This window comes from Panulirus ornatus, chromosome 46 (assembly GCF_036320965.1).
Source record: "Panulirus ornatus isolate Po-2019 chromosome 46, ASM3632096v1, whole genome shotgun sequence".
Lineage (NCBI taxonomy): Eukaryota > Metazoa > Arthropoda > Malacostraca > Decapoda > Palinuridae > Panulirus > Panulirus ornatus.
Window position 1 is genome coordinate 37,944,190 of NC_092269.1, and position 25,712 is coordinate 37,969,901.

The 25,712-nt window shown below is 47.6% G+C and overlaps 1 protein-coding gene across 11 annotated transcripts in view; it reads right to left on the reverse strand.

Annotated features, from left to right (window-relative positions):
• LOC139763247 (uncharacterized) overlaps window positions 1-25,712 on the reverse strand; it is a 288,461-nt gene that overhangs the window by 143,936 nt on the left and 118,813 nt on the right. For 4 of the 11 annotated variants that reach the window (XM_071689160.1, XM_071689158.1, XM_071689162.1 and 1 more), the window contains exon 2: window positions 7,511-7,597. The exons of the other annotated variants lie outside the window; for them this stretch is intronic. In XM_071689160.1, coding sequence (XP_071545261.1) covers window positions 7,511-7,519 — 9 coding nt within the window. In that variant the 5' untranslated portion in view covers window positions 7,520-7,597. The remainder of the gene's footprint in view (window positions 1-7,510; window positions 7,598-25,712) is intronic. 11 annotated transcript variants of the gene reach the window in all.

Below are 25,712 nucleotides of genomic sequence, written 5' to 3' on the forward strand. Positions count from 1 at the left end.
CTTCAAGACCAAGTTACATTACAGCCAAGGTTCCCAAGCAAAAAAAATTTTTCCTCCTCCTGCTCCTCGCCAAGTTTTCGCGGGGAAATTTTTCCCCCCGCAGAGACGGTAAATTCTAAAGTATTCCTTATGCAAATGAGTTAAAGGGGAAACTCAAATCAGATGCCACTAGAAAACTGATGACCGCGGTGGGAAATGTCATGACCAGTGTGATGATGACCATGCGGTACCGTCTGAACTTCAACATATGTTGTCAATATCAACACACAACAAGTACACCACCACCACCACATCATCACCACAACATCATCATCACCGCCACCAGAACATCACCAACACCAACGCACCACCACAACATGAGTCTGGTTTAACAACGTAACCTTACGCTACACTGGGCTACCATTAGACGACCCCTCCCCACCCTCATTCCCTCACAGACGCTCTCCTCTTCCTCTCTCTCTCTCTCTCTCTCTCTCTCTCTCTCTCTCTCTCTCTCTCTCTCTCTCTCTCTCTCTCTCTCTCTCTCTCTCTCTCGCGGCCCATTCATATTACTCGCCATAAACAGCCCCTTATCTCAACCCTCATGTGTCCCCCCTACTTCACTCCCTTCCTCTCTTCACTATCATCAAAACCCTCTCTATCTATTTATCTACCTACCTATCTATCTATCTCTTTTTTTTTTTTTTTAATTTTCCAAAAGAAGGAACAGAGAATGGGGCCAGGTGAGGGTATTCCCTCAAAGGCTCAGTCCTCTGTTCTTAACGCTACCTCGGCTAATGCGGGAAATGGCGAATAGTTTGAAAGATATATATATATATATATATATATATATATATATATATATATATATATATATATATATATATATATATATATATATATATAATCAAGGACTCCATATTCTACTATACATGATCTTAATTAGCACACATCAATGGTAGTGCCATGAACCAGTTCAGTGTAATAGTTTTCTTAGACCAATCAAACCTTTTCTAGTCATGTATTGACCGTGACTCCATCAAACGACCCGAGAGTCAATCACATTTCGATTAACAGCATGAAGCATGTGACCTGACATACACAATAATACCAATTACAACAGTGATTATAATGGGCTTGGTACGACACTGTTCACTGTAGGTAATCAGACACAATTAGGACTCTAAAATATAATTACTCTTAACTGTGAGGTGTCTCACCAGCAGCACAACAGCTCAGTGTTATTTATGTCACATCACAGCCATTCATATACCATTATTGGGTTAATCATGTAACCCCTTACCCACCCCCTCACTCACCTGTACAAATAATACGGCATTATTCTCAAAATGTAGAAAACAAGAGATACAGACTTACCTGGTCAAAACATTACAACATTAGCGACGACATATAATGTGTGGGGAAGAAATGTATGTGGTTGTGGCTCGGGAGCCGAAGATAACAGATGACTGAGTAAGTGGAACACACCTCTACCACGACGAAACAGACTGGTTGATCAAGGTGAGGATCTTAAATACTGAGTGGAGGCATATCTTCAAAGGCACAATGCCGGGAGGACAGAATGTATGAGAAGCTGAAAGATTAGGAAACTTTGAGCCTAGAGAGAGAGAGGAGGTAAAGATGTATGATAATGTACACTCGGCACACAAATGATACGTCAAAGGACCATCACAATATTTATGACGATAAACACCGCTCCACAAGGAAGAAACTATGCAAGAATCTACAAGAGTCCCGGATGACAGTGATGAGAGAGACTATTTAGTGTAGTACCCGGGTACATAACCTGCACAGAATAAATGGAAAAGAAAACGATACATGGATGAAGTCATTGCCAGGTGAAGCTACGATTTGTATCTATTTAATGATCGTAGCGGCAGGTAGGAACAGTATTGTTCATCAAGTACGGCGTGCGGTGAGCCCTACACGTTAGCTCTGTCTTCTGGCAACATCACCGTCGTAAGTCCTTATAAATGGACAGGTACTCTCTCGTCCCCCCTATATCACCGGGATTGCGCAAGGTCTCTCTCCTGTTAAGACACTAACTACCTGTTACCTACTCTGACACCATAACAGCGATGCCGTGCCGCGCCTAATTAACTTTTCACACGACCCATAAACCCGGCCTCTTGGGCGAATTAAATCACACTGATCCAGAGGGCAACAGGAATACAGACGTGACAACATGTAATAAACCTTCGAGTATAGAGTTATTGGATCGTAACTTTAAAGCAATAAAGATATCATTTACTTTAAGAGAATCATATAGTACGGTATTTGCAGGTAGGGAGTATATATCTGTAACTAAAACATACATTTCTTGGTAAAATATTCTCACTAGATTTACTGAACTCTATAATCTCAAAGAATAACATGACCTATGCTCATTTGAGTTAATATTTTTTATGGTATTTGAAGGGTTTAAGTAATTCATGCGAACGTACAATGATTCACAGCAAGTCTGTCTCTCATCATATTGGTGCTTTCAACGTACACCAATATTTATAAGGATATTCGATACTTATTTACCACTTTTCATATCCCGCAACTATAACATCTATCCTCTTTATATATGTGCTCCATCTTTAATTATTATAATAGCTATTATCTTTATTATTCTTATCAATATTATCAGTGTTCTCAATGAACGATGCCTGTTTATGGTCTTCGTTGCCGACGCATGATGTACGATAACCCTTGCTTTCCTGCCTCCCCCCCCCCCCCCCTGCCCACTCCCCTTCCCTGGCCACATCTGGGTTGGCCAGATAACCTGTGCTATAGCACCCCCGACACCTGCGCGTCGAGCCCCCGCACACCTGGCCTGTACATTTGCCCTGTGTGGCAACACCTGGACCTTAGCACGAGGGGAGGGAAGGGATCTATCCTGGGAACATTGTTGGTCATTCTGACGCGCGTCGCGAGCTGGCAACAATGTCCAGTGTTGACATCTGTCCGCTGGGGGTCGTACATTGAGGAGGATATTGTCGTTCAAGCTCTTGTCTTTCAGATGAAGATTTAAGACTTCAGTTATCGAATAGATATTTGTATCATCGCGATTTCGATAGATTTAACACTTCACTTACCGAAAACACATAATAACATTACCGCAACTTCTATATATGTAACATTTCGGTTACCGAGAATATATCAGCATTATCGCAATTTCTATAGATTTAACACCAGCTACCGAATACATATTTCTATCATCGTAATTTTCATATCTTATTATCATTCAAACGCTTCTATATACTTGTTCCATATTATCTTTATTTCCATCGCCTTGACCTTATGATTTATGTGACTTGGTGTTTCCTAAGGCCAAATACCACGCGCGAGTTACAAGATAAAAAAAAAAAAAAAAAGTATGAACGAACCGCGGAAAAAAATATCCCTAGGTCCAAAACTTTGTCCCGTGGGCTCTCCAACACCCCCCACCCCTCACCCCCCCTAAAGTAGATCCCGGGAGAGCTACAATAGTCAAATGTACGTCCTCGCGAGACCCACAAGTTCTCGGAGTTTGTCCTCGAGGCCAGGGGAGGCGGGAGGGCAGGTCGCCGCTAGGATCACACACACACACACACACACACACACACACACACAAGACCACTCGTGATAATTTCAAAATGGCTGAGGCAACCATGAGACATTACGGGAACCCCGCTGTCTCTCCCATCCCTCGCCACAACATAACCCGTCACTGCTGCTTTCCCCTTCGTTAAGTTGGCAACCATGACGGCTGGCTTCCCAGGCTCGTTCTCCCTTAATAATAATAATAATAATAATAATAATAACATAATGACAACCATAATGCACGTAAATCATCCAACTTCCGCAACCAGCGGTCTATTGTCCACTCCTCCAGCCAACATTAGAAAAATCTAAATCTAAAATATTAGATGGTAAAATTGCCAGATCTATTCAAAGTATCGTAATAGATCATCTTTTACATCCAGCTGATGTCCTGCGTCACCTCATCCACCTTCATGGACGCGATGCTGTGCCATCCAAACCACCACCCTCCCACACCACCACAACATTGCCAGTGAAATGGCACTGTCCGGGCCGGGCACTGGCTCCCGTCACTGCAGGACGCGATGCTGCCACTGGTCGCTCGGTAACTACCTTCGCATGAGATGGGGGTGGGGGTGGGGGTGGAGTGGGGGGTGGGGGTGGAGTGGGGGGTGGGGGTGGAGTGGGGGGGTGGTTAGTTATGGATGGGAATAATGATGGCAGAGGAAACCCGCCCCCCCCCCCCCCCCTCGTGTTGTACAGATCACACCCAACCACCACAGTAATTAAGGCAATGGTCATCAAAATGATACTAAACCAGACAATTACCGAATACTCTCTCTCTCTCTCTCTTGTTATCAAAGCCATATATACCTTTCGCCCTCTGCTGTCGCCTCCAAAATAACCCCCGCTATCCCGACCACCATCCCGAGCGACCGACCCGCGTCGTGGCAGTCGGCTACCCACCTCCCGTCCTCACTTGGCTAATCCGACCAGCTCCTGGATGACCGACCGCCGTGCGCCTCACGTTCTGATGTTTACATCATGACCTCATGTTTATATACCGGGGGTAAGCGAGGTCAGGTCACCACGGGGCGCTTCTCTGTATGTATATATATATATATATATATATATATATATATATATATATATATATATATATATTACAGTTTAATTAATCGCATATAAATTACGGAACAATGAATCTACGGGCCATGATGGCACTACATTCATAAATCAAATTTATCGCTTACTTTTATACCCCTGACGTTTTATGTGTGTGTGTGAGAGAGAGAGAGAGAGAGAGAGAGAGAGAGAGAGAGAGAGAGAGAGAGAGAGAGAGAGAGTCGCCTTAGAATGAAGTCGAAAAAGATTTCGGCCAACTTTGGAGGCAGGTCAGGTCAGGTGGGGGTGGGGCGAGGGCCCGCCTCGTGACGCCCATCTCCCCCTCCCTCACGTCAGCTAAGGGGAACAACCGCTGTAGGGCGCCCCTTAACGTGAAAACTTCCCCTTAACAAACCTGAAGAGGGGAAGGGGGTTGTACATCGCCTCTTAACTCGTCCTATCCACCATGCATTTACGCCCCACCCTCCCCATTACTCATTTACACCCCGCCCTCCCCACTACTCATTTACACCCCGCCCTCCCCACTACTCATTTACACCCGGCCCTCCCCACTACTCATTTACACCCCGCCCTCACCCTCGGTAAACTACAGACTGCACACACTCCCCACATGTACCCAAAGTACAACCGAAATTGTATTTCAAAATACAAAAGGTCGTGTAAATAAACCTTCCCCCCCACCTCCCTGAAAAAAGATGGGGGGGTGGGGGTAATACGGGGTCGACTTTCCCCATAACGATCGCAGCCAACCCCCAACACTTCAATTAATCATACATTAATCATCTCGTTTTCTTTTATGAAATAAATTACCGTCCAACACCTGTCCTCCCCCCCCCCCACCTCCCAACTACTACTGCACGTGAGCACGTGCTGGGAACACACGTGTCTGAAAATCCCATGTTCGGGAACACGTGAGGTCGAGTACTGATAGAGTTAAGAAGTCAACGGGGTCTTTGTTGTTGTTGTTGTTTACACTACAATTGTACATCATCATCTACAAGAACTCATTACAGCTATACCTCTCTACATCTACCTCGATCTACCTATATCAATCTACATCATAATGTATATATATATATATAAACAGAAGGTGAGTGTTGTGTGGGCACTGACGGTGCTGGAGTGTTGGTGTCCCCCCTCGCCTGCGTTCATCTGTGAACCAGCCCAGGGAAGAGGAGGGTTTGACTCCCCCACGTCGCGAGGTGGCTCTGAACTCCGTCTGCTGTTGTCCGCGCTGTTCACCAAACTCCTCTCCCGTCCTGGACACTCCCGACACATCCTACAACCCTGTCATGCCCTAAGCCCACAACACAGCGCACATCCAAGCTATGCTGCGTTATAACCCCACACACAACCACACCACACCACACCGCGAGGGGCATCATTACACGCCCATGTCCTCTGAGCTCAAACCATGCCCGTGATCAAGGCACTCACAAATCCACGACAGATCCTGTTGGTCTCTTTCAGCGCAAGACACGCCCTTCCGAGGAGACATGACGACACGGCATACACGCCCCAACGCTACTGTGTGGCAAGCTGACACGACAGGCAGAGCTGCGCGGGGTGTGGGGTTAGAAGACAGCCCCGGAAACCCAGGTCAAGGCAAAGCACAGTAAGGTAAGACTTAAGGTATGGTGAGGAGGCAGAGGGTCAAGTAAGGTAAGGTAAAACACACACACACACACACACACACACACACACACACACACACACACACACACATGGATAGGCTTGTGTCTGAGCCATTTGCCACAGGGCCAGCCACACAGACACTCCCGCTACAAACATACTCACGTCTGGCAAACACTCAGCACCGCTCCTCACCACACTCACAGTACAAGTACATACTTATTCCCTTTGTCCTGCTGTGATTACTGAGTGTCTCGATGGACTCTAAATGTAGGTGACCGCTGAGAGGGTTCAGGCCAGTCGGAGGGCGACTCCTGGGAAGGTTCGGGTGGGTGCAGGTGGCTTATGCGATGGGTCCTCAGGTGAAGTCATGTGACCCAAGGAGTCGTGCACGGTGGACTGTTGACAACGTTCATGAATGAGGGCGTGGCAAGTTGACTTGGGATGACACGAATGCAGGGGAAGGTGACCATCAGGTGGCCCCAGACGAGGTTCTGGTTGGTCTAGGTGACACAATGGGACTCAATGGAGGCTCTTGGGGAAGAGGGTATTTCTAGGTGGGAGGTTTAGGTGAGTGGGGCAGTGTTGGGCCTGGCGACGAGGTTCAGGACTGAGATGGTCCACAATGAGAGCCGGGTAGACTGAGAGGTACGAGGTGAGAGGGAGGCCTCAGGGTGGAAAAGGTCCTGATGGAAAAGGTTAAGGGGACTGGATCACGGTGAGGGGACTCCAGACGACGGTACAGGGTGAGGAGCGGCGCACAACGAAGGAACGTAGGGTGACGGTACAGGGTGAGTGAGGGTACCTGCGTAAAACACTTGTCATGCTGATAAGGGCACACAGACTCATATGGGGGGGAGGCTCAACTTCATACTGGAAAGGGATGCAAGCTAAGAGGATTACAGCTACGGGAGGGGGGGCTCTCACACTGACAACTAAGGGCCAGGGATCACACTGAGAGAAGGGAGTGAGGGGAGAGGGAGAGGGAGAGGAGGGAGAGAAAGAGGAAGGAGAGGGCAAATGGTCGAACAGTACGACTTAACACTAACGTGTGTGTGTGTGTGTGTGTGTGTGTAGATCAGTGCCGTCCACCACCATGTGGACACTGGGGGGGGGGCCACCCCATCCCACTGCCCTCCCCCACTGAGCCTTAGCCCCCCCTCCCCCCTCTCCAAGGCACACCCCCCTCCCCTCCCCTCCGGACAACATACCCTGACCCCCCATCATGCTGCGAGCGACTTACCATCATCATCCTGTCTACGTATGCAGCACGAATAGGAACAGCCTGCTGGGTCAGAGGTCATAGAAGGGTGGTTGGAAGCAGGCCGACCTGTGGGGGTAGAGAAGAGCCCCTGAAACCTCTCCGTAAGGCTAATTACACCTTCCTTCATTCACTGTACAGAAATAAAGAGCTTCCTTCATTCACTGAGGAAATCGAGAGCTTCCTTCATACTCTATACAAAAATAAAGAGCTTCCTTCATTTACGGTACAGAAATAAAGAGCTTCCTTCATTTACTGTACAGAAATAAAGAGCTTCCTTCATACTCTATACAAAAATAAAGAGCTTCCTTCATTTACTGTACAGAAATAAAGAGCTTCCTTCATTTACTGTACAGAAATAAAGAGCTTCCTTCATTTACTGTACAGAAATAAAGAGCTTCCTTCATTTAATGTACAGAAATAAAGAGCTTCCTTCATTTACTGTACAGAAATAAAGAGCTTCCTTCATTTACTGTACAGAAATAAAGAGCTTCCTTCATTCACTGGACAGAAATAAAGAGCTTCCTTCATTTACTGTACAGAAATAAAGAGCTTCCTTCATTTACTGTACAGAAATTAAGAGCTTCCTTCATTCACTGTACGGAAACAAAGCTTCCTTCATTCATTGTACAGGAATAAATTCAAAGCTTTCTTCATTCACTGTACAGAAATGAATCAAAAGCTTCCTTCAGTGTACAGAAATAAACAAAAACTTTCTTCATTCACTGAAGAAAAAATGAATGAAAAATCTTCATCAGTGGACAAAAAATAAATCATAAACTTTACTATAAAGAAATATAAATATTTTTTGAGATCTAAGAAACCAGCAGGTTTCCATCACTGCTAAGAAACCAACATAAACTTACGGAAACCAATTCTGGTTTCGTTCACAACAGAAAATAACAATTCTGTAAACAAAAAATTTACTCATATCTCTTTTAGTGTAAACATAAAATGTAAATGATCTATTCCTACGTTTTCTTCAGTGTAAATAACTCCACAGTGTTTGGTGTTCAGTGTTAAGAAACCATTCAGCGTTAAGAAATAATATATAAATGTATACGCCTTTTTTTCTCTTTACATTCACCAATTGATACGCTTACCTCAGCGTAGAGAAACCAGTAATATGCACTTCAATGTAGAGAAACCAGTAATATGCACTTCAATGTAGAGAAACCAGTAATATGCACTTCAATGTAGAGAAACCAGTGATGTTTACTTCAGTATAAACAAACCAGTATATTCACTTCAGTGTAAAGCGGTGTACAGAAAGCTGAAATGTGTATTTCAGTGTTATGAAGGCAAGTAATGTATCATTCAGTGTACGTGAGACCATTAATAAGTTCACTACGGTACAAAGCAGGCGGTAATAAGTTAACTGCAGTGTAACGAAAGCAGTGAATCAGTTTACTTCAGTGTGAAGATCACCAGTGCTGAGCTTGCATCAGCGTAACGAAATCTGACTCAGGACGCCAATTATAAGGTTTTAATGCAGCTAAATAAGGCAATTACGGAATTTCTTGGATTTCTTCAGAGTAGAGAACCAATTACAGGATTTTTTTTAGCGTCAAAACACCAATCATATATAAACCAATAGCCTCCTTTGAGGTAAACTAAGTAGATGTAAATCGGCGTGTATACCTCTTATAAACCGGCGTATACCCCTTGTAAACCATGCTATAAACCCCATGGAAACCTATGTATGTCCATTGTAAACCTGTATATGTCTTGTAAACCTGGTGTATACCCGTCAAATGCAAACCATTAAGAGGAAACTCTCTCCTTCCAGTCAACGTACAGTCAGAACCACCACAAACACAATCGAGGAAGGAAGAAAATGGGAAGACGAGAGGTTAACTGGCACAACACATGTGATTATGAATGAACAAACTCCCTAGACCACAATTAACTTGCGAGGCAGACAAAACTGGTAAGGCTAGAATAAATTGGGAGGATAGGGATAAATTGGAAATACTGAAATAAATTGGGAAGACGAGGGTAAATTGGTAACACTAAAATATACTGGGGAAGACTAGGACAAATTGGCAATACTAGAATTAATTGGCAAGACTGGGGATAAACCTACATGAGCAAAATGCAATAAGCAAGAAGGGAGGAAAAAAAAAGCAAGACATTTATCTTTTTCTTTATGTGTTCTGCTTATCTTGACGTGGAGACAGAGAGAGAGAGAGAGAGAGAGAGAGAGAGAGAGAGAGAGAGAGAGAGAGAGAGAGAGAGAGAGAGGCACTACAGATACCCTGACAATGTCTTGACGTATTTAAGGGAAGGGTATAAACACCCGGGGGTTGTTAATGGGGCAACGTGAACACTACAGCTGGGGAGGATAGTGCCTCTCCTCTCCCTCCCACACATGGCCGTCGCCCCAGACAACAGATTGCCTCCCTCCCCACCACTGCCACCTCTACTAAAATCAGGGGGGGGGTGGGGTTTGGTTGATGGTGAGGGGGAGGGGCTCTCTCCGACCCACTGGTGGGAGCAATTTCTTGAGCATTAGCGGCAGTGGGGTGGGGGAGGGAGAACTGTGCCATGAGGGGTGTATGGGGTGTGTGGGGGTGGGGTGTGGGCGGTAGGTGGCCTTGGTGCCGCACGGGGAGGGGGGGGGGGGGTGAAGCCTTGGTGCAGCGAAGGGAGGAGGGGTTGGGGGAGGAGGGTGTGAGGGGTGGATCTTGTGCGTGTGTGTGTGTGTGTGTGAGTGTGTGTGTGTGCGAGAGAGAGAGAGAGAGAGAGAGAGAGAGAGAGAGAGAGAGAGAGAGAGAGAGAGAGAGAGAGAGAGAGTGCGCCTGAGGGTAGGAGCGGGAGAGAGTGCGGCCTTTGGGGAGAGAGCGTGAAAGTAAAGAGAGGTGGGAGAGGGGAGAGGTGGGAGGGAGGTGTGTGGGAGGAGTCAGAGAAGACGAGGGCCGTGTGCGAAAGATGACGGGGCGTGGGACACTTGAGTGGGCGTGGGTCAGGTGAAGGGGCGTGGAATAGGTGAAGGGGTCGTGGGACAGGTGAAGGGGCGTAGAACATGTGAAAGGGACATGGGACAAGCGAAGGGGGCGTGGGGCAGGTGAAGGGGACATGGGACAGGTGAAGGGAGCATGGAATAGGTGAAGGGGCGTGGGACAGGTGAAAGGGGCGTGGGACAGGTGAGGGGGCGTGGGACAGGTGAGGGGGCGTGGGACAGGTGACGGGTGAGAGCGGTAAGGGTCGACGTGGAGGGAACAGGGACGGTATGAAAGAGAGAGAGAGAGAGAGAGAGAGAGAGAGAGAGAGAGAGAGAGAGAGAGAGAGAGAGAGAGAGAGAGAGAGAGAGGACAAGGGACAGACTCGGCGGTGAGAGTATGAGGGGAGGGGGGAAGGGGAGATGTGGCTAGAGGGAGAGGACACAGCCAACAGGATACTGAGGTGAGAGAGAGAGAGAGAGAGAGAGAGAGAGAGAGAGAGAGAGAGAGAGAGAGAGAGAGAGAGAGAGAGAGCAAAGAAAGAGAGGGAGGGGGTGTTGGTGAATAGCTCGGGTGGGGTGGGGTGGGGAGGGGAGGGAAGGCAGGCGAGGGAGTTGGGGTGGGTGGGAGTCTATAGGGATCTGGGAGGGGGGGGGGGAGGCAGGCTTTTGTTTGGTGAGGGGAGGTGAAGGACAGAGGCCGAGGGGGAGGGGGAGGGGCGGAGAGGAGAGGTGAGGGGAGGGGAGGGGGGAGAGGAGAGGAGAGGGAAGGGGAGGGGAGGAGGAGAGGGGAGGGGATTACTGCCTTGTGAAAAACTGAGGGAGACGTGGAGGACAAGGGGATAAAAGTGGAGGGTCTTAGTCTCCAGGGTGGTGGTGGGGGGGTGTGTAGTGGTGGTTGTGGTGGGGCTACGTAGTGGTGTTGGTGGTGGTGATGGAGGTGGAGGAGGGAGGGCCAGTAAGAAGGATAACAGTGAGAGCAAGAGAGAGAGAGAGAGAGAGAGAGAGAGAGAGAGAGAGAGAGAGAGAGAGAGAGAGAGGACCGTGGGGAGGGGGGGGGGGGGGTGGCAGGCGGGGCAGGCAGGGAAGGGAGAGGTGGATCGAGATCAGCTCAGTGGAAGAGGAGGGAGAAGGGAGAGTGGATGGTGCACGGTGCCGGGATGGATGAAGCGGCGGAGAGAGAGAGAGAGAGAGAGAGAGAGAGAGAGAGAGAGAGAGAGAGAGAGAGAGAGAGAGAGAGAGAGAGAGAGAGAGAGCGGTGCCACAGCTGCCTGGCGATAAGCACCACCACAGGTAAGGCAGGGCCAGGGTGGGCTGGCTGGGCTGGGGGTGGGTTAAGGGTGGACTTGGGGTGAGGAGAGGGTGGGCTAGGGTGATGGAAGGCGAGCTAGACTAGGACGTCAGTGGAGAGGGGAGGGGGACACAGCGTCACTGCCTGGGTGATCCAGGGAGCTTCAGGGTGTATATAGCCAGGGTGACCCAGGGTGAACATAGAGACAGGGTGATCTAGGGTGTACACAGAGCCAGGGTGTGTAGACTCAGGGTGAGCCAGGGCGTCGACAGAGCCAAGATGGTTTCAGGGAGTGTATAGCCATCAGGGTGAAGCAGTAGAGGAGTATGTGGAGTCAGGGTGTTTACAACCGGGCGCAGGCTCCACACCCTGACACCTTTACGTAAACTCACCACCCGACCGACCCCTCCCGCCGCTACCACACCTTGAGGACAACCCAAAACAACATACAAACACATAACGCACAACTTACCCACAAACAACGAAGAATTTACCAACAAACAAATAAGGAAAACTACCGACAAAGAACGAAAAATTTACCAACAAATAACGAAAAATTTACAACGAAAAATTTACCAAAAAATAGCGAAAAATTTACCGACAAAGAAAGAAAAATTTACCAACAAATAGCGAAAAATTTACAAACAAACAAATAAAAAAACCTCATAAACATATAACAAAAAGCATAAGAAGAAAACCAAAAAACTCGCAAACAAAAAAATAACCAAAAACTTACAAACACATAACTAAACACAAAAATAAAACCAAAAACCCTCAAACAAACAAAGAAAAAAACTTACATAAAACAAAAAAAAATCTAACTATTGACAAAACCCACGTGATCCCTCAAGGTCACACACTCAACTCCATATATAAACACATCATAAGAATAAAAAGAAATATTACTTTGATATGAGGAAGCCAGTGAGGGAGGTAGAGGGCAAAATATACTTTCAAGACAGTTTAATCCCAGACAATACGGGACAAAGTGCATTATACTTGCTAATACCGTCTTTCCAATAACCTGTATTTACCGATTAAAATTTATATATAATACATACATTCTAGCCTTTCCAGTCCCATATATATATATATATATATATATATATATATATATATATATATATATATATATATATATATATATTGTAAGAGATTATGTTATGTTTTCTTATCTTTATATGGTTTATATTAAGACGAGGATGTGAAGGAAAGGTCATTCCAATAGTGGTGTACCAGACCATAACACGTAGGGAACCGGAAGCAATCTGCAGCGTTCACAATTATACTCAAGACGAGACGTTAAGGTAATCTGAGGGATCTTACTGCAGAAGGACACACAAGGCAAGGGTGTGGGCTAACACTGAGCATCCACTGTTCAACTGGAGCGTGGCTGTGTGACGACACATCGGTTCAGGATTATATGTATACTGAAGGATTATGTATATACTGATGGTTTATATATATATATATATATATATATATATATATATATATATATATATATATATATATATATATTGAAGGATTATATATATACTGAAAGATTATATATATATATATATATATATATATATATATATATATATATATATATATATATATATATACTGAAGGATTATATATAGTGACACCTTGGGCACACGGGGTTATACCACTGGGAAAGACCCAGTGGGGAATCTTCAGTTCAGGCTGGTCATACGTGAGAGCCAGTGGTGGGAGGATTGCCTCTCCCCCTCCCCCTCTTCTTAATCCCCCCCCCCCCACCTTCCTCGTATTCTTATCTCCCATTTTCTTTTTCTCAGAACTTATCCTTCCTCTTGCCCTCCTTTATCTTATCGTTCCTTTCCCCCTCTCCGTTACCTCCTCAATTCTCTCCTCTCACTTACTCTCTGCTTTATCTCCCTCTACCCTCTCCACCCCACCCATTTTTCCTCCCCAAACGACTCTCTCTCCCTACATTCCCCTCTCTACCTTGCCTCACCCTCCCACTGTCCTCTCACTTCCCTTTCCCTCTCCTTTTACTTCCCTCTCTCCTGCCCACTCACCCCGTCTCCCATTCTCTCACTTCCCCTCTCCCTGTCCTTTCAATCCCCTCTTGCCTGTCCTCTCACTCCCCCTCTCCCATCCTCTCACTTCCCCTCTCCCTCCTACAGTTTCCAAGCAGCATCAAAAAAGATAAACAATAATATATATACATGTAGCGCATGTATAGCCACACACAAACACACACACACACACACACACACACACACACACATATATATATATATATATATATATATATATATATATATATATATATATATATATATAGTTACATCCTTGCCATTCCCATAAAGACGCACAAACACCTTTGACCGTCGTATCATCTATGTACGTGTGTACATACAACAGCTCGTATGTACGTGAGCGTGTGCGTGTAAGTGACGACATGCAGGAAGGACTACCCTCCCCGCTCTGTGGTTACCTCCTAACTACCAGCAAGCCCTCGCTAACCACTCCCACCATCACATTTAACCATCCATAACTACCGCTGCCCGTTATTAACCCTCCGTTTGTCACTGTTTAGCATGAAGGACTAACACATAGGGAGTGTGGGTGTATGCCAGCCAACTTTCTGTACCAACCGAACAACACAGAGGACACGCTGTATCCCAGCCTCTGTACCGCCAAACAACTCTCTCTTTAATGGTGGATGAAAATCTAATTCTCTCTCTCTCTCTCTCTCTCTCTCCTTAAAAGTTTTCTGGAACCAAAAATACAACTACTCCACTTGCCGTGCACAGTGTTGCCGGGGCATTATAATAACACCTTATTACCCAGTCTGATAATGAGGGGGCCAGACCACCACCCCACACCCACTTTCCTCCCTAAGTCGTCCATAACTCCGATACAACGAATCACTCGTAAGTGCGCCAACTCCTCTAGAGCGAACGGGCAAGGACGGACCGACTTCGTCAGAACAGCGAACACCCTCTGCGTACTGGGGGACGGACGACGCGCCCACCTTCGTTACAGCGTCGTGTATTGCGTAACCCGAGGCCTCATTATATATACCTACGCCAACGTCTGTTCTGATACATCGCAGTTTTGCGCAAGGATGTGTCAACTTCAGGTAATACTACGATGTGTCGATTTGCTGCGAGACTACACGTCTATCGTGTCTATGTAATATTTCATGTACTTTGTTCTCATATATACATATATGTATCAATGTATTTACCGGTCTGTATGAATTTCTATCAATGGATGCTTATGTATATTATCTCAACTCTGAAACTGCATTCATATGTATGAATGTATGCATCATCTCCCTAAAATCAATATATATATATATATATATATATATATATATATATATATATATATATGAATGGAGAGCGTGTATGTTACACCAACATACAAGTGAATACTAAAATGCATATAACTGTCAATGTTTTTCATCTATCTATTCATCTCTCTATCTATCTATCTACCTACGTATCTATCTATCGACCTATCAGTCTCTATGAGGAGCCACGACCGGGTTACTGCAGACGTTCACCAGCTCCCCCGGGACGTGTGCACCTTACGTTGATGTCATGGATCGTCAACCCTTGAAAAAAAAAAAAAAGAATTCACGCCTCTTTTATTCCTCGTGAGAGAGAGAGAGAGAGAGAGAGAGAGAGAGAGAGAGAGAGAGAGAGAGAGAGAGAGAGAGAGAGAGAGAGAGAGAGAGAGAGAGAGAAGGGGTGGGGGGAAGGTGAGGTTAGTTTACATAATAGCGATATATCATCTAAAAAATTTCATCCCTGGTAAGAAATTCGTTACTAATTCGTGGGATAACGAAAGGCACGAAATCGGCCGCTCTCGGAGGGGTACCACAGGGGAGGCGTCCCACACGCGCAGGGTACGGGGTCGGGGGAGGTGGGGGGGCTTGTCTCTATCCCCGGGGGGGATGGGTGTTTTGGTCGGGCTGGCCAACCCGGCTATTACTAGCCGGTGGGTGGTGATTAGCAGGGTAGGAGGGGGGGGGGAACATGGAGAAGAGGTGGAGTGGGCGAAGGTGTACGAGAGAGAGAGAGAGAGAGAGAGAGAGAGAGAGAGAGAGAGAGAGAGAGAGAGAGAGAGAGAGAGAGAGAGAGAGAGAGAGAGAGAGCAGGGCGGTCGGCCCTGTACGCTTGAGGGAGCCACCCGACCAACCGACTAATGTACCCGACCAACACGACGGCTCCCCCCCCCCCCCCCTAGGGAGGGGGTGGTAAACCACAATTTACCGGACGGGTGAGGCGGGCGGGCGGTCGACACAAGGATCATGTGACCTCGACCCACCTGATTAACCACAGCTCTCCCCCCCCCCCATCCATCCTCCCCTTTGGTATGGGGGAGGGAGGAGGATAGGAGGGGGGGGGGAGAATACAGACAAGAGATAAAGCCGAGAGAGAGAGAGAGAGAGAGAGAGAGAGAGAGAGAGAGAGAGAGAGAGAGAGAGAGAGAGAGAGAGAGAGAGACTGTCTGGTGACACGACTCAAGACTGATCCAAGGGGAACGACGGGGGTGGTGGGGGGGGGGAGGAACTAGTGGAGTTAGAGGGAGAGGGGTGGAAGAAGGGGACAGGATGGTGGGGGAGTGGAGGGGAGTGGAGAGGTGTCGACAGAGGTAGAGGAAGGGGCAGATCACCCGCATTTCTCCCCCTACCCCTTCCCCCTCACCCCGTGAGATAAGGTTGAGGGGCACCTCCTTGAGATATATAAGAAGGCATTATCTCCTGGTAAGGGGTAGAAGATAGGTACACATCCCCTCCCCTAGTGAGGGGCAGAAGATGGGTACCACCCTAGTGAGGGGGCACGAGAACGAGAGAGAGAGAGAGAGAGAGAGAGAGAGAGAGAGAGAGAGAGAGAGAGAGAGAGAGAGAGAGAGAGAGAGAGAGGTACCTCTCGGTGAGAGCTACCCCCCCCCCTTTTTTTTTTTTTGGTTTACATCGGTGAGGTGGTAGAAGATGGTCAGCTGTATGACTGGTACACAGAGGGGAGCAGAGCAACAATAAAGAACCAACACCTGCCACTGTAATATATTTATGCACCCCTTTCTCTGGGGGGGAGGCGGGGTCTTGGTGACACCTCATCTCTGGGGGCAGACGCAGGGAGGTGGGAGGGGAGGGGTCACAGTGACAACATTACACCATGGAACAGGGGGTCTTGGTGACAATTTATCTCTGTGGGGAACTCGACCCTCAGCAGAGAACCAATCGCTTCAAAGATTCCTCGAGTTCATTTTCCTATGTTATGATACAGTCGGCTAATATCTGTTTTTTTTTTTTTATAATCTAACGCTTAACTGTTAAGGTTCGACGACGCTTTATCACCTACAGCCACTGTGCGAGCGAGGGCTGGGCGGAGGGCGTCTTCGTCCCTCAGCCAGGACCTCCCGCGTATCATTAATACATGTGTGAGGCGGCGGCGGCGTCCGGTGTGAGGCTACGGTGAGATGTTGGGCGTTCGACGGGGGGGAAGGGAGGGGGTTACTCAAGGAGGCCTCCCTCACTGACACGTCGCCAGCTCCTCACGACCCACCCACCAGGTGGGACCCCCACTGGGCATGGGACAGTCCCACACCCCATCCCCCCCCCTCCCCCAACACGAAAGTCCCACCACGCCTGGGAATTACACAACCCCTGGTCAATATTCAAGAGGTCGGCAGAATACCTAACTCCCGGTAGAACTTGCCAGGTTCTTTTACCGGTAAGGCACGCTGCTGCCCGCCCTCACACCCCCCCACCTCACTGGCGTGTTTTGCCGCGGCACTGCACCCAGCCATCTCCAACAGTGCCAGAATGCTGCACCTTTGTACTGCCAGCAACATTTCCCTCTCTCTCCTCGGCAGTGCCACATATCACTGTCCAACAGTGACAATTATAGCACCTAGTAATTCTAGGTAAAGATAGGGACAGCTTATCTAGCTTGAGATAACACCAGGTGTAGCTATAGATAATGATGAGGAGTGTTTATCTAGCCAAAGATAGAACCAGAAGTAGCTGTAGATAATGGCAGGGTCAGCTTATCTATTCACAGATAGCAACACAAACATCTACAGATACTGATAAGGACTGTTTATCTTGCCACAGACAATAACAGAACAATGGAAGAGCCGTAGAATAAATGACCCATTACCCAATCGAAGATACAGCTCCCCAAATATCTACAACTATGAGCTTATAGGTGAGTTGCGGGTCACTATACACTTTACACTTAACAACACCTCGTGGCCACATCCGCGACAGTGTCGGAAACCTCCCACCCATACTGCCAAGACGGTGTCGGAAACCAGAGCCGGACCTGGTGCCAGACATGGCGCCAACAGTGCCACAAGCAGGCACACAACGCTGCTCAAAATACCATCACACGGAGACACGACAACCCACAACGCTGCTAGAAACAACAGGAGTTAGAAGACCCCTCGATATGATGCGCTACATCTAGAAACCGTTTGTAACGTTGCTAGAAAAATGGTTAGAAACCATACACAAGGTTCCCTCAACCAGCTAGAAACCCACTCAAGTACTTGCAAGAAACCACCCTCCAGGTCACTGCTCTGGACCTGGTCCTCGCTCCACCCTCCAGGTCACTGCTCTGGACCTGGTCCTCCCTCCATCCTCCAGGTCTGGTATACCTGGCAATCGGTGGCTGAAGAGGTTGCGTGTGTGATCTCCAGCAATCTGAGTACCCGGGATCGATCCCCTTTCCGGCGGCCGTGATAAGTGTAACTAGACATCAATTATCTCTCCGGATAAACCAAATATACAACAACAAAAAAAAGAGTATATTATCCGGGCATATCTTCTCCGTCATACCGCATCGCCGTATACCGGGCAACGTCAACGCCCTCTGTATTAAAAGAAAAACGAACTAAAAACCCCAATAAATTACCATGCCCATATATTCGTCACGAATCATATATCTAAATCTCTATTGACATAACCGTCTTAACACCCAAAAGCAAACAGGTAATTACATGTAATTACCGAGATTCACCGTCTAATTATGCTTGCAAAATTATTCATAATGTTCTGATGGCTTGTTATCGACGCTGTAAATGTGCCTCCAGATTTTGGCCAACACCAGAGGTCGTCCCCATATGTTAGCAGTGCAACACGCCTCCACCAACAACCTGCTCAGTCACGCCGTAACACTGGCTCTGACCTAAGGTGAGGCAGTGTGTACAGGGCTCTGTGGTACAACCATACTCATATGTGTATGTATATATATATATATATATATATATATATATATATATATATATATATATATATATATATATATATATATACAGGATATGTAGCGTTGTTTAATTAAAGAAAAACCCTTACATTTATTAAAACAAAATATGCATACATTCATTCCATATGTACGAACGTATGTTGAAACTATAAAACCCATGGTCAAAATCTTTTCTTTTTATGAAGTTAGCTTAGACGGCCACCTCATGAACGCTATACACACACACACACACACACACACATATATATATATATATAAAGTAGTCAGAGGTGGTAGCCTGAAAGATCCAATATCGGGGGAGGTAAGGAGGGTGGGGAAGAGTGCAGGTGAGGAGGGGTGGGGGACTGGGGTGGGGGCGGGGGGAGGGACAGCAAAAGCAGGGGGTCGTGGTGTCAGGGGTCAAGAGAGCAAGGGGGTCGGGACAAGCCTCATTACCCCCAATATACAAATTACAACCGCCGCCATTACAGTAGTGTGGTGGGGGAGGGAGGGGGTGATCCCAGGACGTGGGGTGGGATGTGTTAGCCTGGGGGGGGAGGAGGGGGAGGGAGGGGGGAGGGACACCCCTAATTACCAGGCGGACGATCATATAAACCATCTCGCGCGGTATTAACTCTAATGATGTCAGAGGTGCGGTCGTTAGCGAGGGCGGTGGAGGGTGGGGGGGGGGGGTCACGCGCGTGCCTCGCGCAGAGACGGACGGCACGCGCGTGCACACATGCATACATACGTACATATATACACAAAAACAAACAAACAAACAAACACATTAAGACATTTCCCCACACATACACCTGGTGGCTACCTGGAGAAGTCTTGGGGGAGGGGGAGTGTTCACCCCCCCTCCCCCACACACAAGGAAATACACACACACACACACACACACACACACACACACACACACACACACACACAGGAGGACCCCAACAGTCACGCACACACCCTGGAGGGGGGGGGGGGGAACCACTAAGGAAAGCCGTATGTACACATATGTCAATTAGACGAGGTCAGGTCACGGTAAGGCTGTACAGAACACGTTCACACCACAGTGGAGAACATTCTCAGACTACTACAGAACAGCTCATAACACGGCATACGACGCAGAAGAACGTCTCAGAGCACATACTAACCCCTTGGGTAACAGTTCAGAACACGATAAAACGACCGTAAAGAACATCTGAAAACACGTCGCATCCCCACCTGGAGAACATTTGTGAACACCCCCCCCAACGATCCAAACTCCAGTGGAGCTGATCCAGTGTTCTTCCTCGTCCCCTGTAAGGCAGACATTAACCACCGGAGAACATTGCAGAACAGGGTCACACATGTTCACCAAACTTCAGCGTGTTCTCTCTCCACCCCATCCCCCACCCCCCCAAAGATGTAAAGCAGGTCTTACCTACTGGAGAACACGTCAGGTCTGGGATAGGTTGGTGAACATGTGAGAACAGGGAGAGCTTGCTGAACACAAGTGTTAGCCTCTACGACACAAGGACATAACAACCACACCCCCACACAACAGAACACCACCAGAGAACACGCCACGCCCCAAGAACACGCGGCAACATACGTTGACCTGGATGAACAATTGTTATCCCGGAGAACAAGTGTCATTCCTGGTGAACAAATGTTATCCCGGTCAAACACAAAAACACAGGTGGAAAGCATTTTCCCCCCACACAGAAATACAGTTATTTTCACAGATACGTTTTCGAAGAACATTCATATATTTCGCTACATAACAAAACCACGTCGATAGAAAAGTACTCGACGCCACAAAAGAACAGTTCTACAGTTCTCAAGAAACTAGCGGAGAACAACCCTAAAACCCCCTACAGAACAATACATAACAAACATACAAGGTTACACAACAACAGAAAAATACTTAACAGCTCTATCGAACAAATCTTCACTACTAAATGAAAACAGACTCACAACACTGCACAATAAATCTACACCAATACAGAATAAATTCACGACAATAAATTAGTTTTTTCTTTTTCATTTTTGTGTCTAAGGATGACTTTGCTAGATAGTATCCCAGTGTGTATGTGTGTGTGTGTGTGTGTGTGTGCGCTATAAGGTCACGGGATCGTACCGTCGTTTTCAAGGGTCATAGAGTCGTATACAAGGTCGTACCGTCGTGTTCAAGGGTCGTACCGTCGTGTACATGGGTCGCAGCGTCGCGTTCAAGGGTCGTACCGTCGCGTTCAAGGGTCGTATCGTCGTATACAAGGGTCGTACCGTCGTGTTCAAGGGTCGAACCGTCGTGTTCAAGGGTCGTACCGTCGTGTTCCATGGTTAATGATCAACGCTCCGGCCCACCGTACACTTCAGACTTCGACATGTCTTGTAGGCTCTTATCCAAACACCCTCCTCCCTCCCTGACCAGCACCTCTCGCCAAGCACTGACGGTGCCACACACTCCCCCTACTTGTCCCTCTCGAGGTATACATGGTGCCATGCACTGCACACATGGCGACACACACACACACACACACACACACACACACACACACACACACACACACACACACATACACACACATACACACACACAAGCGCAAGTGCAGACGCCTCTCTCTCCCTCCTCGTACTGCACAAAGCGTGTGCCATTCCTGACTACCCCAACACAGCCAGGCCCCCCGTCTCGCCTCCCCTCATCCCCCATCCCTTGCTTCTCTATCAGTTCTCTTGAGAAAATATAAATAAAAAAAAAAATCTAAAAAGATGCGTGAAAAACTCTAGCAGTAAAAAAAAAAAAAGTAATTTGGATTTCCGATAAAACCCCCTCAGCGGAGGGGAGGGGTTGCCAGCCACGAACCCCAGGTGCCCATCTCATTTCCAGGCACCGAGTGTGAGCACTGGGAAATAAGACTGAAACAGTGGATGGCTAGGTTCGTTCCCTACCCACCTGCGGAGACCGGAGCCATCATCAACCATGCCCAGCACTCACGGACTTCGTCCCACGCATCATCATCCTATGGTTCGCCTCCACCAATCATGACATCACTGTACCCGAGGCAATCATCAACACAAGTCTCCTACATGATACGGGGTCTATAATGATCATCATTAATGACATGATGATTATAATGACCATCATTAATGACATGATGATTATAATCACCATCATTAATGACATGATGATTATAATCACCATCATTAATGACATGATGATTATAATCACCATCATTAGTGACATGATAATTATAACGATTGCGACTTCATCATCATCATCATCATCCATGCAGCTCTTTCCTTCCATGCAAAGTACCCCATCACCTCCTCTCTCCACCACCACTATCTACACCCTTCCCTTCAACCTCTCTCTCTCCACCATCATCTCCCCAACTCTCTCTCATCTCCTCCCCCCCACCCCCCTCCCATACGACTCCCGGAAGGTCTGAGGGACCAAGTGAGTGAGTGAGTGAGTGAGTGAGTGAGGGAGGGAGGGAGGGAGGTGAGCTGGAAGGGGTAGCGGTAGTGGGAGGGAGGGTGGTGAGCTTGGAAGGGGTAGCGGTAGTGGGAGGGAGGGGTCCTCCAGGCATTAATATCTTATGAACCTGCCAACTGGACCCGGCCAGGATAAAAACCTTTCCCTAACTTCTGCTGGCCGACATTTCACAAGCGACGTCCGCTTCCCTCCTCCCTCCTGTTTTATTGACATGCCACACTACACTAAACTCTCGCCTCCTTACTTGAGGAAGGTGTATTTTTAAGTCCCCAGGACCTTTCCCTCCATGGCTCCGACCTTTAACTTAAGTCCCCTACGTGCCACAAACAAACCTTTTGTTAGTCCATGAGGCAATACGGCCACCGTCGGATGTCAGTACAGGCGAAATACAACGATCAAACACGTCCATGTCAACTTTAACTACGTCTGTAAAGGCTGGACAAGAAAAACTTGTAACATCTTTACCTAGAGGCGGTGGCGCTACGTCTACCCCAAGAGCTAAGCCAGACACAGAGCGAGTCGGTGGTGCACGATCTTGGAATGTGGCAGATCAAGCCCCCTCAACCATCTCCCCCGCTTTACACATCACTTAAGAACCACCTCCCCCGCTTCACATATCACTTAAGAACCACCTCCCCCGCTTCACTTATCACTTAAGAACCATCTCCCCCGCTTTACATATCACTTAAGAACCAACTCCCCCGCTTTACACATCACTTAAGAACCAACTCTCCAGCTTTACACATCACTTAAGAACCAACTCCCCCGCTTCATTTATCACTTAAGTACATCTGCAGGTGATAACGTGACGAAGCGATGACGTGGGTGATGACGACACGATGGCGCACTGATATCGCAGGCAGGACGTTACGAACTATCATGTATACAGAGACATGTGTAAAAACACTCTAACATATACGTTACAGAAGACCTGCATATAATCACACCCACACACACACACACATGGACACACAGATAAGGCAATATTCAGGTAAGTATCAACTTCGTATAACAGACCACACTTGTATCGTGTTTCTCAAATTTGTTCACCGTACTTAAGGAAGGAAGGAGACCTAACACAGAAGGTGGAGGGTAGGGCGTCCAAGAGTGACCTAGAACTAAGAGATGTGAGTTTACAGGGAAAGGCTACCACGGAAGAGAGAAGAGTAAGGGGTTGTCTTGATCACAACCTTTTTACGTCAACAGCAAACAGTTATTTTCGAAAGATCTGCATCGAGGCAGTCGACCCCGAGGCCCTGACATGATATACGGCAGTATACTAGTACGAACACATGGAGCGGAGTGAACGTCATCCTAACATAAGGGTTGTGAATGAGGGTTATGAATGAATCACTGGGACACACTCAATGACCAAACTGTACATGTGGACAACATACGGAAACTTACAACGTTGATCCAAGAAGACACGTTCAAGAGACTGGGTCCCGGGTGTGCAGAACCCCATCGCTGTACTGTGCAAATATGTAATTACAAGAAATGATGGGCTGCCCCCCCAACCCCCTTCATGAGTGTAGAAATCCCTCCCCAGCATAGTACAAAAGACGTCTTGAAACACACACACACACACACACACACACGCTTGTCCTGTGGTATATGACGTGTATTCGGCCACCGATGGACCAATTAAGAAAAAAATGTTCGGCAAAGGTCTCACCTCTAGGTGCAAACACTCAACATCTTATACATATATATATATATATATATATATATATATATATATATATATATATATATATATACGCATGACGGTACGCAGGACGGTAAGCAGGACGGTACGCACGACGGGTAAGCAGGCCGGTACGCAGGACTATTAGCTCGTACGCGGGTGTAGCGAGCGTCCATTAAGCCATACAACACGACAGAAGACGCTAATTACCCATAATTTGTCTGGTGCTTAATGAAGTGTGTACCAGTGGATGATGAGGCTCTCTCTCTCTCTCTCTCTCTCTCTCTCTCTCTCTCTCTCTCTCTCTCTCTCTCTCTCTCTCTCTCTCTCTCTCTCTCTTACTCCTATGTCTACTACAATACGCACACACAAGCATACACAAAAACGCACACACACACAAGTACAAACAGAAAAACAAACACACATACACACACAAACACGTGATTTTGAAAACAAGCACATTCACAAACATGCACACACACACACGTACATGCATGCAAGCACTTCTACATGAAACCTGCACACACACACACACACACACACACACACACACACACACACACACACACACACACACATACACACACATACACACGATGACACGCACACGATCACACACACACACACACACACTAGCCATGAACATATAATTACAGTCACTGGAGAGTGGACAGCTGGACGGGCCTGGCTATAGCCCACCCTCCCACTGCCTGACTATAGCCCACCCCCACACTCCCTCACCATAGCCCACCCTCACACTGCCTCACTATAGCCCACCCCCACACTCCTTCACTATAGCCCACCCTCACACTGCCTCACTATAGCGCACCCCCCCACTCTTTCACTATAGCCCACCCTCACACTGCCTCACTATAGCCCACCCCTACACTCCCTCACTATAGCCCACCCTCACACTGCCTCACTATAGCCCATCCCTACACTCCCTCACTATAGCCCACCCCTCACACTGCCTCACTATAGCCCACCCCTACACTCCCTCACTATAGCCCACCCTCACACTGCCTCACTATAGCCCACCCTCAGAATGCCTCACTATAGCCCACCCTCACACTGCCTCACTATAGCCCACCCTCAGAATGCCTCACTATAGCCCACCCCCACACTCCCTCACTACAGCCCACTCCACACTGCCTCACTACACCCCACCCCCACACTGCCTCATTATAGCCCACCCCCCTGCCTCATTACAGCCCACCCCCCAGTGCCTGACTACAACCCACCCCACAACAATCTGGACACTTGTCCGTACACGTCTTGACGCATGACATGGAAGGGTTGGGGTGGGCAGGGGGGGGGGGTGACGCATGTCCAGGCTGTCATTAACGCACTGATCGTCCTGTGCGTGCCAGGGAAATGTGTCATATTCTGGGGATCGAACCCAGAGCCTTGCGTCCCGGGCCGCCGCTGTTTTTCAGCCTTGTTTTTGTGAGTAATTAATCATTCTCCTTATTCCTATCCTCTAATCTGACGTGCATTAATTATAAGGGTAATAGAAGTCCATGTGTGAGTGGTGGTGGCTGTGGTGGTG